The following is a 17,068-nucleotide window of genomic DNA, read 5'->3' on the forward strand; positions in this document are numbered from 1 at the left end:
ACTGCTAAAACCTCTGCAGACTTTGCACAATAGGAAACTAGTGGGCAATGTCAGAAATGCCATAGCTTTATAGTATCTTTAACTTTGCTTTCTCCCTCTCCTTTCTTTGTGGTGTTCACTGTCCACAACTTAGACTGTAAGCTGTGAGGAAAGCCGCTGTTGTTTCTGTGCATGTTTAACATCTCAGTGCAGTGGGAGCCTGTACATTGCAGCATTAGTAAGCATTCATTGACAGAAACAACAGAAATAACTGTAAGCCACAGAGTTTATTGGTATTTCAGTGATTTCATTTCAGGTTCTTAGCAGGAATTATGAGTCAGATATAAAGCATTAAACTTATCTTTAGTGAGTTTACAATTATTCACATACAGAGCTTTGGTTTACGTTTTTGTACCATATAAGGGAATTTTCCCCTCAGTATGTTTCTTTTTTTTCATTGCCCAAAGCATTTATGAGGGTATTTAGCACAGCTCAGACATCTTCAGACAATACAGAAAAATTCCTTTTGGTTACACAAACAGAGCTACTTTCAAGGGAGCAAAAGGGCTCTTCTTCAGGCCTTTGCCATAAAGAGGGCTGTGGTTTGCTTAATGGTCACAACAACCACAGAATCTCAATACTGCCCAATTGTCATATGTAGAACAGATGTAATTACCTGCTATCAGAGTGCAGTAAAGGAGCTCAGATACCCCCTGCAACACTGCGTCCTGCAGAGCTGTGACACTACAAACAGACCTCCTCTGGCCACTCTGATGACTGAGGGGTGTCATGAGATGAGGCTGCTGAACACATCTCATCTGTCTGACTTCTGCACCGAACAAATCAAGCTTCCCCCATCCTGAAAGTGCTGCCTACCATCTTGTGCACCTGCAAATAATGGATACAAAAGAAAAGGTGGTGTTGATCCATGAAGGGAAAACCTGCAGGGAAGAGTCAGGTTTCAGCTGAACTAGTTGATGCACAAAAGTGAGAAAGGGGAAACATTTTTAAAAGGGAGGAAAGTAGGTATGGACAAGGGAAAATGGAGCAGCTGACACTTCTGCATCTTTGTGAAGGATAAAATGCAGACCTCCTCCTGCAGCAGGCAGAGTCTCAAGTAATAGGTGGGAGCCCTGTTTTGTGATCTTGCCAAATGCAATTGAAATCCGAGGCCGCTCACAGCTGCTATTTTGCTGTTCAATGGCTGCAAGCACTCAGGCAGTTTTGGATGGGTGTTTAGCAGACTAAGGAATTGTAAGAGATTTGCACGTAGCAGTTTAATTAAAATTAGAGCAACTTGTGGGAATTCTTATTTCCTGCACAGTTTCAGGAGGTTTGTTTCTGCAAAGGGCTCCGCACAGCACTGTTTCTGTCTCGCAGCCTTTCCCATTGCTCCCATCATCCAGTTCTACCCCAGACTGATGAAATCTGAGCATGTACCACATTCCTGTGACAGACTCCCACCACTGCAGCTTTCCTAATGTAACAGACCACAATAACATGCTCCGCTCTACAATTGGTCACACATATTTCCATGCGCTTTTGATAAGTAATATTCCTGTTACACTACAGCTTTTTTTTTTTTGCTTTTTTTTTTTTTTTTTTCTGTAAGCTTTGTTTGCTTGAGAAACAAAAACAAGTAATTATTATCTTAATGAACTTCCTTACTTTCTGCACTGCTGACAGGCTCTTTCCTGAAGTACAAGATCTCTTACAAGAGTATGTTCTGGCAGACCTCTGGTTTTGTTACCGTCACTACTTCGTTGCTATTTTAGGGCATACTTTCTTGATGTCACTTCATTTTTCATGTGATATTTTTCCAAAACTTGCTCTGCTTGCAAAAATTACCTTCTCAGCCTTTACTTGGGGAGAGGGTTTGGAAACATCTGAGGTGTGCAAGGCTCAGACTCAGGCCCACATATCACAGCACTCAGTGCTGCAACCCCACAGCAGTCTCACAGCGTGCAGCAGCCCAAGCTCCAAGCAGATCATCTTAAAATGCATGAGATGTAAGGAGGATTTAGAAATGTATATATTAGGGTACTTTTAAAAAGATGTAAAAAGAAACGCGTTATTAGTTTCTTCTACTAAAAAGTGCACTGATTTAGCTTTCCTTTTCTACCTGTAATTTGAAAACCTAGTTAAGGAAGGAGTCAAGAAAAAAACCCTGTTGTTAAAAAACTGCTTTGATCACAAACTCAGCCTCTTTTATTTTCCACTTCCTTGGATGTAATTTTTTTTCTCCTGGCTTACCTCAGTGCTGCTGCCTTGTGCAGCTGTGGCAGTGGGACAGCAGCACACAGGAGGACTTTTACCCTTCAGTGCCACCTGTTCACCCACTCACTGTTTTCTGAGGGGTAAAGGTAACTGAGGGGCAGTGCGCATGCTGCTCAGTATCAGAACAGGGTGGGGTTAAGTACACAAGACACCAGAAATGAGGAACTGAGGCTATATATTCTAGTGCCTGCCAACTTTAATTTGTATTTCAGTGATTTAAAGACTAAACAAAACATTCTGTCATGTATGAATATAAGATTATTACAAGTAATTATTCTGTAGCGAGACTGTTTTCTAGATTTTTCTGGACGTCTCTTCTGATATTGTGGGAATCTATATCTTACCTCTATTTCATGGTATTTTAAGGCCGCGGTCTCGATCAAGGGACAGTGGTGATGAAAATGAACCAATTCAGGAGCGATTCTTCCGGCCCCATTTTCTGCAGGCTCCTGGAGACCTCACTGTTCAAGAAGGAAAACTCTGCAGGATGGACTGCAAGGTAAGTGCCAGGCACAGGCCAGCAGCTACCTCTCTCTAACCTCGGCAGTCAGAAACGAAGTGGGATAAGATACTTTTGTTAATGCTGTTTTACCTATTGGCAATGTTAATAGGTTAACTGATCTCACTGCTTTTCAGCAAAAGTTGACAAATAAACCTTACATCCTCAGCAAGGAAACTGCTTCAGCAAATCTTACAGCTAATAGAAAAATGAGTGTTAGAATTCATCTCCTTTGGGCTGTAGAGGAAGCAGCACATGCTACAAAGACAGAGTGCTTCTCCATTTGAAGTCTTTTTACTACTTCAGTTTCCATCCTATGTTACTTTCAGACTCTCTGAGTTTGATTTGTGACTTTAACAGAACCGATGAAGGCTCGGGCTTCCGTTCACTTGGTGATGGTCTACTTGGGAGAAGCTGTTTGTCTTCACGCAGTACCCCATTGAGTGGCAGGGATTTTAATAGTGCAGGACTCATACAAACAGACCAGTACAATGAAATGGAGTGCAGAGCTCAGTAGTCAGCTAACATCATTTTGTCTATAAGTTTTTTACAAGAAATTAGTTTAGAAGGGAGTATTGTTTCATTCCAGGTGAAGAGCAAACCATCAGAAAAGATACAAGGTGTGACTGTACCTTTTGTTGTCATGTATTGGTGTTTAGATTCTAGCATGTCTAAACACTGATTTTTTTTATTCAGTCACACCTTTAAGACACCATGGAATTCAGGGAGTTGGTGAGAAAGCAATTAGTACAACTGAGGCAATATGTAATTCAGATAGAATTAGTTCCTTAAATGTTGTGGTACACCTGCATTACCAAACAAAACCAAGTTTTCTGAAGTAACGAGTCAGGACTCCTTCATTGTTTTTGCACAGCAAATAATTTCCCATTGTTCTGTTTACACTGAAGGTTAGTGGATTACCAACACCTGATCTAAGCTGGCAACTAAATGGAAGACCCATTCGTCCTGACAGCTCTCACAAAATGCTGGTGCGTGAGAATGGGGTGCATTCCCTGATCATAGAACCGGTCACCGCGAGGGATGCGGGAATCTACACGTGTGTTGCCAGCAATCGAGCTGGAGAAAATACATTCAGCCTGGAGCTCACTGTTGCAGGTAACATATTTGTGCTGAGCACTCAAGGTGTAAATAGAAAATTTAAGAGCTGTCAAATGATGTGGCTGAGGGGTGGGGAATGAGAAGAGGTGACCAAGCAGTGACAGAGCTATAGTGTATCTCTAGGTGATACATTTATGTTATGTTTTGACATAAGTTGAGTGGCATGCAACCTCTGGGTACACTATGAAGAAAAGAGGGTTGTTTTCCTCCTGAGGCAGAGCTGAGGCCGTAAACCCGACTATTTACTTCAATATATTGTGTGTTTTTTCCCACAGCAATCTGTGCAAACCTGTATCTACCTCTGGGCTGCCAGTAATATGATTCACAGTACATTAGATTAATGCCGTTCCAACCAGCTGGCAGAGTATTTCTGCTACAATTAGAGGCTCATCCTTTTATGGAAGATGAAGGAGCACTGCTTAACAAGCACAGTGCAGCCAGTGAATCTAGTTCTCAAGCTCTACCCTTTAATTCTTCCAGTGGCCAAAGGGGATGAGGACGAAAATGCTCAACTCGATTAGACCCCACTTTTCCTTCATTAAAATAAGGAGGCGACTTTTTTCTTCAGATGAAGTGGGGCCAGGCTTTGTAACTAATGATAACAACACTCAATTTGCCTGCCTCTTAGATTTTTCCTTTATATACGCAAAAAGTGTCAGCAATACTGCAATCTTTATTTTCACAGCTAAGGAAGTACACAAAGCACCTGTGTTTATAGAGAAACTACAGAACACAGGTGTGAGCGAGGGATTTCCAGTGCGACTGGAGTGTCGAATCTCGGGGGAACCATCACCTCAGATATTTTGGAAGAAAGAGAATGAGTCAATCACACATAATACTGACAGAGTGAGGTAAGACTGTCTGAGAATAATCTCTCTGTGCCTAACTTCAGTAATGATTTGTCCTGTAATACAAGTGAAAACCTAAAAGGTCATAAGAATTCCTTGTGTGAGCAGCACATTATAAATATTAATTATTCCCTGTAATACTTCATGACATTTACTCACTTGCAGGCAGCAAGAGCTAGAATTAAAACAATAGTTTTGTATTCCAACCTCGGACTTAAACAACTGCCTTTGCACTTTAAGCAAGTGGAGTTGTAGTCTTGTCTAGAAACAAGACAAATGCATTGGTAAAAGCCTACGCTCCTAGGTAAAACTGTCCACTTCTTGGCAGAAATCTAGATTTTTAACTCTGCTTTGCAATGAAACATCAATGTAATTATATATATATTTATTTTATTTCTAAGATCTATAAGTTTGTCATCAATATTTGACTGCATTTTGTAGAAATGTTTAAGATAAAATTCCTGATATATCAAAAGAAAAGGAACTCATTACTGATGTGGCACTGTAATAAATTACTGCTCTCCTAAATAACTACAAATATTTCAGTACTTCATTTCTCAAGTCAGGTCTTGTATCCCATCCCCACAAAGTCTGGATAAGTTCTGAAATTCCTACAACTTAAATCTGCTTTCCAGATGTCCTAATCTGTCACTTTGAAAATGAAGCTGCTCTGGGTGGTTTTTGCTTCTTTCTTTTTGATACAGGATATTAAACTGCCAAATTTTCAAGCCTACTGAAGGTTTCATTTAGCACTTGCTAATTTCAAAGTTTTACATTAATTAAAAGTAGACTATATATTTAATGTCTAACTAGGATGAGGTCTGTTTATAATGACATTTAAATGTCTACACTTTTTCAATTTAAATAGTAATCCGCTGCTTCTCTTTTTTTCAGCATGCACCAGGACAACTATGGCTACATCTGCCTGCTTATTCAGGGAGCTACAAAAGAGGATGCTGGTTGGTACACCGTTTCAGCTAAGAATGAGGCTGGGATTGTGTCTTGCACTGCCAGGTTGGATGTTTATAGTAAGTGACTTCCTTTTTCATGATCTCATTAATCCCTCAAAAGCAACAGTTGTACAAGTGTCACTTTGTTCAAAGAATCATTTACATTGGTCTCTTTTTCTTTTGTTTATAGTTTCTCCTCAATAATAATGTCCACATCAAGACAACAAGTGCTCTGTCAAAGTACTTCAACCATTTCTCAGATACCAAAACAAAACAAGCATGCACTCAATTTTTGCTTAGTATATTAAATATAGCTAATTAACCACAGATAACGGCATGATTAGATGATTTGTGGAACATTATTGCCATTACTGTTAGCACTTCCCTAACCTCTTGTATTCTTTTCCACTTAGTCCTGTGACACCTGTGCACAACTACCAGATCTGTAGTATTAGGTTTATCTGCCTAACTCTGTGTTTTGTTCCAAAGCAGCCCCTTACACAGTGAACATTTTCTTAAACTAAAATTCCATTACCAATCCCCCCATAACAAGAATAAATGAGCGGGAAAATGGGAAAGGCAGGTGGTTTCTGGGGTGGCAGTGATAGGGAGACTTGCAGATTAGAACCTTGGCTCTGCATTCTTCTGGATTCAGGGGGTAGCAATGGCAACCAGATGATTTCCTTTCCCATTACAGCCAATAACCCTAGATAGAACAGGCTGACATTGTAATATTAGAGCACAGAAACGCATACCTCACTGTTAACCTTCTCACTGATACTAGGAAAGGTAGAAAGCAATGCCAAAAAGACAAGGTAACAATCAGAGATGCTTGTTTTTGTTCACCACTTTTGAAGGTGGAACTAGATACTGAGAAAAAAATAAACGCACCAAGAAATGAAACTTACATTTCACGTAATCCTTCTCTGTTGCCCAGAAAGGAGCAACATAATTTTCATAATTCATAATTATGAATCTGTTGAAGAGATGGCGATGCCTAATTTTTATTCTTTCTTTTTTAATTTATAGCTCAGTGGCAACAACCACCTCAGACAACCAAGCCAAAGAAGGTGCGGCCCTCAACCAGCCGATACGCTGCACTGTGTGACCAAGGACTAGACATCAAAGCAGCTTTCCAGCCAGAGGCAAATCCAGTCCATCTGACAATGCCGTCTGGTTTGGTAGAGAGCGATGACCTGTAGATCCGAGCCCCCACTTCCATCATCTTCTTTCAAAGCAGAAACACTGAAAGCCATTGCCTTGACCAATGATACTCCTATGTCACTTTATGCAAAGGCAAACACCTTCAAGTACAAAAGATAAACAACAAACACAGTAACCATGTATTCCTTATTCAGTATACCAAATTAGAAGAATAGGTAGATTATTAATAGAAATGTACACATTGCACAACAAATCACATTCACCATTTCCTTATACCTAAGTTGCTTCAGCTCTTATGAATAACCCTTTTCATAAAGGCCAAAACGCATCAGTGAAACAGACTTTTCAGAAGAAAACACTATCACCACGTGCCTTCGTAAGCAGTAAGTAGAAGTTACACAATGCTAATGGTGCGAGATGTTTTATTTGAGGCCATTAGATGACAAAGAAAACTAGGATGTACGGTAATCTGTAGTTCTAAAATGGCAATGCATTCTGATAGCTACAGTGAACAAGTGCAATATTCTAATAAAAAAGGAAGAGTCAAGGAAGAAAAATGTAAGCAAATGCTGCATTTCTGCAAACTGTTTTTTATTCTACAATGAAAATAATACGTCGCCTTAAATGCCATTAATATGGACAATGCTGTAAAGCAACCTTGAAGCCCCAGTTTTAAATTCTTTTGTATTTTCCCTTTCTGCCACCTAGGAGGAGGCTTACTTACAAACATACAGCAAAGATGGTTAAGTGTGAATTATTTCACCTCTTCAAAGTAATGAAGAAGATAAGCAACACAGTCTACTCCAGATCATAAATCTTAGTAACTAAAGGAGAAAACGTGCTGACGGTATGAAACTGCTGCAGTAGATTGCTGCAGGGGGTGGGAGGGGGACAGGGTAAGAGGCTGAAACTCGCCATGGATTTCCCGAAGACAGCCTGCAACCTCCTAACACTCCTGCTGAAGAATCTGAAATTCAAAGGTGAGCTGAAAACTAAGGAACGTATGTAGGGGCCATTTGACTGCTTAGCACTTGAGTAACGCGTATGAGGATTTTAGAAATGCATAGTAAGTGAGAAATGGGTTGAGACTGCAGTAGGAATTTCAGTGAGAAGTAAACACCAGAGGTGGTAAGCTTGCAGACCTGAGGAAAGCAGAAGATGATGGACAAAACCAGAAAATTTGCGCCACTTTTTCTTCTTATCATACACATTTCTGGATTATTTTTTTTTTTTCCTCATCCTTCCTGTTGTTTGCCTACAACACCTCTGTTAATGGGTAGGGGCTGCGTGCAGTGGATGAAATGCTACTTTCAGAATGCAAGGCAAATCCACATCAAACTGGAGCTCTACCTCGTCAGATGTGACAAGGTAGTCTTAAATTAGAAACAAATGAATTTCAGATGAAGGGGAGGGAGGGATGGAAGAGTTGCTAGGCCCGACAAGAAAAATGAGTGATGGTACGAGCATACTTTGCTATGAAAGGAAAACACTGTATTCCTTATATGAAGCACATACATGGTATCTTTCTTTCATTATTTATAATAAAAGTGTTGAAATCTTTTATCCCAGTTCAGTTATTCAGAAGTCCTGTACTTAGTTGGTTTTTTTATTCTGTAATTGTGTACACCGTATACTGCATTACTGCTATAAGTGTATTGCTTTGTAAGTACACAGAGTTTGTTTTGTTGGGTTTTTGGTTTTTTTTTTAGTGACTAATAAACTTTTAGCACATAAGTTAGTACTATTCTATGCAAATTGGTGCAGGACATGACCAGGTCTGGGAATCGTTCCTCTAAATTAATGTCATGCTTTATCGTATGGGAATAATCTGATTATATCCTAGGAGAAGTACATCATATCATTTGCAGAATTTTTCACAACTGTGACATGCTAATTTACTTTTTTTTGTTAGCTTCACTAGCATTATTTTGCCACTCTATTTGTATTTATAAAAAAAATGTACTATCATTACTTTGGATTGTTGTGCTGGTATAATGTGGGTTTAACGTCAATAAATATTACACAAATAGAAAGTTTTTCTCCTGGTAAAGACTATTAACTGTTACAATACAAGCATGCAAGATTTAGAAGTTTAACTATTAGGAAATTAATGAAACAAGGGCTATGTGAAGCATCTACACTCAAATATGTTTATCATACTGTTCTTTTTGTCTCTCAGTCTTTTATCTTTATAAGAGAAGCATGACTCACTATTGTGTGAAAATTTTCTCATCATTTACATACGTGGAGACACTTTTTTACCCCAGATGCTGGAAATACATGCAGGTCTATTTCACGTCTCTAGTAATTGCTGTATGACATCACTAATAACTGATTCTAAGTAAAACAGTAAAAAAAAAAAAAAAAAAAAAAGTAAAACTGATTCCAAGTCCAAGTGCTGTTAAATTGGTGTAAGAGCAGACTTCTAAAAAGCACCAAAATCAAAGGAAGAAAAAGTTAAGATTTACTTGTAAAATCCTGAACATTACTTAAAACTTCTCCTTCCCTGTCTGTGCAAAAATACTGAGAAAGCTGCAAGATAACCAGTTTGTTTTTCTTTTAGGCTTACATTGCAAGCATTGATTACTACAAAGAGAATTATCCTTACAAGTGAGTGAGTACTGACATTAATGGTGGTCTACAACTAACTGAACTCAGTGGAGTTCTGTCTGCTTACAGTAAATGTGCCTTTGGCTACGAGGCTGAAGAAATGAGACAGACTGCTCTTGTGAGCTAGTTAAGATGAGATCATCATCACTTTTTGTCTCTGCATATATGTACACACACACAAGTAGTAAATCACATCCCTAAGCAGCAAAGTTGTTCTTAAGAAAACATTGAACTGTGCTGTTCCTTAGTTACTAGGACTGTTTGCATTTACAAAGTCAGAGATAGAAGCATGGCACGCAAAAAATGACATACTTCTCAAGCCAAAAACTGATGCTCTTGGAAGCGTCAAAATAGCCTTCAGCAGTTTAATCTTCTCCCCAAACTCCAAAGATAGATAGCATTATAGATAGCATTATCTGAAAGTGCACTTTCAATGCTTTGTATGAGGGGTAGCAAGCTTATCAGCCAGGTGTGTTTGAAGCAATCCAAGACTCAATTCAACTGCATTTGAGGTGCTGACAGAAACCTGTCATAGAATCATTAAGGTTGGAGAAGGTCTCTAACATCATGGAGTCCAACCCCAGACCACGCCCACCAGCCACATCCCTCAGCACCTCATCTCCATGGTTCTTTTACATCTCCACAGACAGGGATTCCACCACCTCCCTGGGCACCTCGTTCCAATGCCTCACCGCTTTGAGAAGAAATTGTTAGTGTCCAACCCGACCCTCCCCAGCACAACTTGAAGCCACCAGGAGTAATGAGCACAATTCCACATCCATGAAGTTGGGGTTTGGTTTTTTTTCAGTCATAGACTCAGGCCCAGAAAGGCTTCAAATGATAAAACTCCAGTAAGCCACACTGAAGAAATCAGGAACGAAAAACAGAAGAGTAAATCTGCTAAAAGCTTGTCTCACAAGCACACTTAACAAAATCTATAGAAAACCCCTGTGACAGTGAAAAATCACCCAAAGACAGAATAGATGAGATTACAATTCTTGTATTTGTTGTGTCATTTTTTATTTCAGTAGCACTAAGATGATACATGATGCTGAAGTACCAGACTTTCATTAATTTGACAGACCTACCTTTCTCTAAAGTATTTTGTCTATACACTGAGAGGGCTATTAAGTCTGCTCAGCAGCTCACTAAGTAATCACGTACTGAGGGGAGAGAAACAGACCAAGCATTCCATAATGAATTACATTCGTGCTCCTAAATTGCAGCCCAGAAAATAGAGGAGGAGGAATGCCAGGAAGAGGAGGATGTGAGCATAACAAGCCTTCTAGAAAGAAGAAATGGAATGAAGATATATTAAATGTAAATGGAATTCCATTTTTAGCATGTGGTCAGTGATGTATGAGCTCAGAACTGAACTCATACTGCTTGAAAAATAGGAATGGCTGGAAATCAGCTGTACTACCAAATGGAAAATCTCAGCAGAAAGCACTCTACTGCTCAGCTCAGCAGATTTACATCATAAGTAAGACAACATCTCCTTTCAGCCATTTGTATCCATTTTCCCATCCTAGCTGTACATACCCAATGCTTTCACTTGGGTGCCCAAATCACTTAAAGTAGAAAATGTGGGTCCAAAAACAACAAAAAGAAATGGAAAGTCTAAGATCAAACAAGGTGCCTAAGATCCAGAAATAAAAGAATGCTCAGGGGCTAAACATGTAATTGAGCATTTCACATTAAAGAGGCATGATTTAAAGTGATCAAAGAAATGAAGAAATACCAATAAAGATGGTACATCTTAGTTGGAAAACAACCATCTCGATCTGAACCCTGAAGTACTCAGTCTGAAAATCTCATGGCTACACATTACTGTCATCTTGGTTTTAAATTGGCTGGAATCAGTTTTACAGTAAGTTGTTGGTTTTTTTTCTTTGTTTTGATCACAGTTTAAGATCACTTTAAACTACAAGTTAAAAAATACGCATCATTCTTTATCAAAATTGATAAAACCATCAACTTCACTTTTCCTCATAAAGTAAAGTAACACTGAGATTTGACTTGACCCTTTATAGAAAAGTTAATTATTCAGTAACATTTATTGTTTTTCCTCATGGATGACAGAGATGTCAAATAAAGGTCACTGTCTCAGACCACACAAAGTTCAACTGCAAAATCCAGTGCACTCAGACATAGCAGAACACATTTAGGACAAGGTATATTAGTTATCTGGTTATGTAAGTGAAGCCGAGCAATTTATCGTACAATTCTGCTCAAAACCACATAAAGGAGATCACGAGAATCACCAGTCAGCTCTGATTTTTGGCACAGACACTAAATTAGTTCATGTGCTGTGTATGAAACATCTGACTGAAGCCCTTCTATGTTGTGCTGTCAGCACACTTAGCTTATCACATGTAGCACACCCAGGAACTCCAGGACAATTCAGCACTTATTACTTTCTTTAACATCAATATTTTTTTCCATAAATACCGAAGGATGCCAGTCATTTGTGACCATCTGATGGAGAAAATTAACTTTGTAACATTCTGAAATCAACATATAAAATGTGCAATATAAATGCAGTCTCAGTGGTAAAATATGCTCCTACCTGTGCCTCGTAAGGCTGTTATTAGAGATGAGTATGCCTTATGAAGTCTTCCCACTATATTTATTTTATATGCTATGGAACAACACAAAAAAACTCCCCTCATGGAACATCTGCTTTAACATCTTGAAAGAGCTCTGATGCCATCTTAGGCAACAAGTTCTGCCTGCTGCACAAAATCAGAGCCCATTTTTGAGTTATAAATTGTGCTTCCAGTATCATGAAAATGACGCTTGCTGTGTCACCTGAAATAATAGACAGGAATATCACATAAGAAACCTTTATTTTTGAATTCTTACACTGCTTGACAAAAATTAAATCTGAACTCACGTAAGAAAGCAGAAAGCTCAGTGATAGCATCTTTTAATAGCTTGGTATATATTACTTGATGGTGAGGAGGGAGAAAAATAAATAAATGAAAGCATATGAAACTGAGGATTCAAAAGGAAGGAAGAGTGAGGGGCGTTTAAGGTTATACAGAGAACCATCCAGAATTTAAGAGATTCTTCGCAGAATCATGTTACGTTATTTGACAAGCAGCTTTACCCACTTGTAAGTCAGACCATCCAATCACATCCCATTAGATCTATTTACTTGTGTTCATTTAAGTCATGCACATACATCAGCACTCTAAAGCAAACAATTATCTTTTACCCACAACATGGTGCGCAGCAGAGATACACTAAGACTGGGAGAATATGAAATAGTTAAAACTCAGTTTTATTCAGAAATGATCTTTCAGTTTATCACTGTACAAATTAAATAGTTTCCCCACAAATTTTAACATTAAAAATAACGGAAGCCCAACCAAAATAAATCATTCTCATCTTGGTACATTCCTGACTTTAATATTTTAGTGCAAAAGTTAAAGTCATTCAACCAGCGCTGTGACAACAGGAATAACCAGCCTCATGGTAATGGAAACTGTTAGTTTACTGACTGATTTCACTGAGCATTTTTGCTTCACTGTGCCACTGAGTCCTGCCTGAGTCTGATTCAGACAGTGCTTCTTCCACATCGTTTCCTCGGACCCAGAGCTCCCTGTCAGTTGATGTCTGTGCCTTCAGAGCCACCCAGCCAGTGTAACAACAGCAGAATTTTGGCACCTATGGCTGGAGAAACACTGAAGACTTTACTGTGGATTCAAGATCAGCCAAACATTTAAATCCCTTTCTTGTTTTAAGATAAGAATACTTACACACAGATTAATTCCTTCCATTGACATCAGTAACAAGGAATGCATTGGATGATCTAAAGCTTTGATGCAGAAAACGGTTTAAGTCAAATGCTAGATGACATCAAGTAATAATAAAATAATAAAAACTAATAAGTAGTAATAAAATAATGATAAAAACATTTCAGTGGGGAAAACTATGTATTCTTTTTGAACACAAACCTAACAATAATTCTTATTAAAAAAAAACAATCAGTGGCATAGGACCCAAAGAGGCCTTTTTTTCCCCCCACAACTTCACACGACAGTTCTCTCATCAGCTCTGAACTCATCCACCTTTGTAACTCAGAAATCATTCTTTTATTTCCCTGGTAAGTTCAAGGATACAAAATCCATTTTCCTGGCAAGTTTAACTTTAGATCTGTCTCATGTGTCCACAGACTCTTCCCTAAATAAATGAACATCCCTTCAGCAAGTCAGGAGAAAAACCCAAGCTCCTCTTTGGATTCCAAACCCAGAAACATTTGATTCTGTGAGTCTGCTTGGCACTGTGAAACAACTTATTGGTATCTATCTTGTGGTTCTCTGCCAAAGTTTTGTCTGTGTGTTAAGCATCAGTCTGCAATCTCCTGTAGTTCCGGCAGAGGGCAATGTAATTAAGCCATTTATAACACGCTCTTCAAGGCAAGGCAGTAACTGGCTCCTGCAGAATTCCTCGGGTTTTGTTGCTGCTCTGGGTTTGTGCTCCACTGCCAAATACTTAAAATATCTTCTTTTGATCCCAGAAAAGTTTGTTTTGTTTTTATTTTTACTGCACAAATGCACAGGCACCTTCTCAATGCCTGAAAGCATCTCCACAGAAAATCAAGATACAACCCACTTCACTGCTGTTTTCTTCTTAACATCTACCAGCCATTTGAATGTAAATGTTACACTATGCTCCACATCCATAAGAAATCTTTATATTAATGTGTAGCTTTCAAAAGGCTCAGAGGTATCGCCTGAAATAGATTAACAGGCAAACTGGAAACAAGTCAACTGAAAGTACACAATAAATATTATTGATTTTTCCTTATGGCCTTACTATTCACACACTCACCTGTGTAGGTAGATATTCACATTCATACACATAATGCTGTAATGGGATAAAAAGTACAACAGTAATAGTGGAACAACACAATCCCGGGAAGCAACAAATGAGAACAAGCCCAAACACAGCAGCTGTAAACACAGTAACAAAAGAAGAACTGCTTATCTTTAGAAGGTCTCCAGTAAACAGGGATCTCCCGCAAGAAACCTTCATCTCCACTGCCAACCTCTGAATAAGGTCTGGAAGGGGTGGATCCTGGCTCCCCTCCTCCCAGTCACTCAGCTGGGCTGCATGAACCCAAATTCCCCCAGCTTGGCCCTGCCTTCCCACCAGGTGCTCCATCACTGGTTCAGGTCATGATTTAGCGTTTCTGCTACAATATGAAATGAAAACTCACTTTCAAAGCATAACAAAGGGAAACCTGCACTGAGATAATTCATAGGAAAGAATTATTTTACAGTATGTAAGTTTATGGATAATGAGAGATCATGAAACACTTAGAAAATGTAATGTAAATTGTAAAAAATAAAAATAAAGAGTTTTATTCTTCTGTTTACTCCATTTGGCAATTTCAGCTCCCTGTGTATAAAATGGCAATAGTGTTTCCTGTATTCATCCCTTACGTGTGGCTTCTACAATAACAAGAGATTGCTTTTGCTGCTACAAGTCAAATGTTCACAACAATAAGACACCTTGGAAGCATCTTCTTACAAAGAAAAAAAAGTAGCTAGAGCTTTATTGATATATATTTGTGTAAGGTGGAATGATACAAAGATGGTAACTGATATTCAAAAGGTTATTTATAAGGAAAAACTCACCAATACAGACACCTTCACTGGGAAATGCTGAGGCAACCTCCATCAGGGAACAGTCTCCAAGAGATGCTGCCTTAGTGGTGGTCAGCCCTTAAATGAGGTCTAGAGGAGGTGGAGTCAACCTACACCCCTTCCAGGAGCACAGCTCAATTACTCTCACCTGTGCTCCCACAGCAGACCTGACACTTGCCTCAGCTGATTAATCAGAGGTTCAGGCTGTGATTACCAATTTCCCATACACTGGTTTAGTGAGAACTATTGGTGATGGGTGGGCGGCTGGACTGGATGATTTTATAGGTATTTTCCAACCTTGGTGATTCTATGATTCTATGACCATGGGGGGCAATGAAGCTGGTCAGGGGTCTGAAGCACAAGCCTTATGAGGAGCAGCTGAGGAAACTAGGTGGTTAACGAGCAATAGAACTAGAGGGAATGTCCCTGAGTTGTGCTAGGGAATACGCAGACAGGTGGTTGAGTCACTGTCCCTGAAGGTGTTCACTGTTTGATGTGATAGTAAGGAATATGATTTAGTGGGCAGCATTGATAGCAGGTGACAGTTGGACTAGATGATCTGAGAGATCTTTTCCAGCCTTAATGGTTCTGTGATTCTACTTAATTCCGCAATGCAGCATGGGACTTTATCTGCCACTCATTCCAGGAAGAAGTATTTTCTCTGGTACATGCTCAGTGAACAGAAGAATAAGCTCATTCTTCATCCATCACTGATTTTCCTGTTTTTCTAGTCCTAGCTTTAAGACCTTCCCTTAAGCACAGGCTCAGCAGTGCTGTCGATGCAGAGTTGTTGTGCAGTGCTGTCAGACAATTACATGTGCATGAGAGCCCTGAAGTGCAATATGAGCTTATTAAGTGAAGCTCTTGGCTAAATTTCTAGCTGCTCTCAAACTGTAGAACCTCAGCTGTTTCCTATGGTGGTAATGTCTCTTTGTTCTTGTACGTGTACAGACCCACTGCTCTAAAAAGGGAGGCATTACTTTCAGAGCAGACCTTGTGCATTGGAACTCAGAGAGGGAAGGCCCAGGATCTCAAGATCTGAAGTGAAGTTAGCACTGTGTGGAACAGCTGTTTGAACTAGGTGACCTCCACACATTGGTTTCAACCAAAATCTTTTTATCAAGTAATTCCTCTGCAGTCATCCTCAACTGGCTGTGTATGACAGGACTGTTTTTTACTGCATGATGATTCAGAAATGTCCTTAGGTTTCAAATCAGAAATTCATCTATTTTTCCCTAGACTCGACATCCTTTTGGCTCCATCTCATAAGTCACTCACATTCATGAAGTAGCTGGATTCTTGTCTGCTTTCTTGCACCTGGGCTGAGGCCTTGCTCTGGACTATGAGCTCTGGATCTCAAGAAATTAACAGTTATTAAAATAAACTATTTCAACTCACAGGCCAGTTCTTCACTAATATAAATCTGTCATTTATATCAATGTACAGTATTCTGGGATCAAAACAGCAAATGTTTCTTTAAGGTAGTGAAGCAACAGCTGTATTTCTGGCTTCCTTACTGAGAGTTAGTGGCTTCGGTAATTGGGTTCATTGCTATTTGGAGCATAATCAGCATGCATTCATTCTCTGTACAGCCAGCATATCAAATCTGCAAGAGCTGCACAGAGCACATACTCAATCAGTGTAAATAACCTAGCAGCCCACATAACAGACATCTGGCTACTGGACTAAAAAATGCACTTGGTAATACAGGCAGATGAGTCATGGACAAGTTTTCCATTTATATACAAACGATTATATCCGCAAGAGACTGAAAGCTGGAAAGACCAGCTTTCCAGCCAGAGGAGGGGAAGATAAAGTGCTCTTGCAGTATTTTCTTATATTTTGAACTTTCCTTTGGTGCCAAGGTGGCATTTTGCAACAGTTAATAATTATTATGGACACAACCCAGTTCAAATCACCCAGAGGACTGGGCAATTCTGTTCCTTTGACTGAGGGCTTATACTG

General features: G+C 39.3%; 1 protein-coding gene across 12 annotated transcripts in view; it reads left to right on the top strand.

Annotated features, from left to right (window-relative positions):
* PALLD (palladin, cytoskeletal associated protein) overlaps positions 1 to 8,869 on the top strand; it is a 169,374-nt gene extending 160,505 nt beyond the window's left edge. For 11 of the 12 annotated variants that reach the window (XM_015860904.3, XM_015860906.2, XM_015860907.2 and 8 more), the window contains 5 exons: positions 2,623 to 2,755; positions 3,664 to 3,871; positions 4,560 to 4,725; positions 5,617 to 5,750; positions 6,702 to 8,869. In XM_015860904.3, the coding sequence (XP_015716390.2) occupies positions 2,623 to 2,755; positions 3,664 to 3,871; positions 4,560 to 4,725; positions 5,617 to 5,750; positions 6,702 to 6,874 (814 nt within the window). In that variant the 3' untranslated portion in view covers positions 6,875 to 8,869. Of the gene's footprint in view, positions 1 to 2,622; positions 2,756 to 3,663; positions 3,872 to 4,559; positions 4,726 to 5,616; positions 5,751 to 5,862; positions 5,913 to 6,701 lie in introns of all 12 variants that reach the window. The other variant, XM_015860905.2, reaches the window with a different exon arrangement.
* Positions 8,870 to 17,068: the final 8,199 nt, after the last annotated feature.

The sequence above is a fragment of the Coturnix japonica genome, chromosome 4, assembly GCF_054131305.1.
Source record: "Coturnix japonica strain WE chromosome 4, WE-NBRP24, whole genome shotgun sequence".
Classification (NCBI taxonomy): Eukaryota; Metazoa; Chordata; class Aves; order Galliformes; family Phasianidae; genus Coturnix; species Coturnix japonica.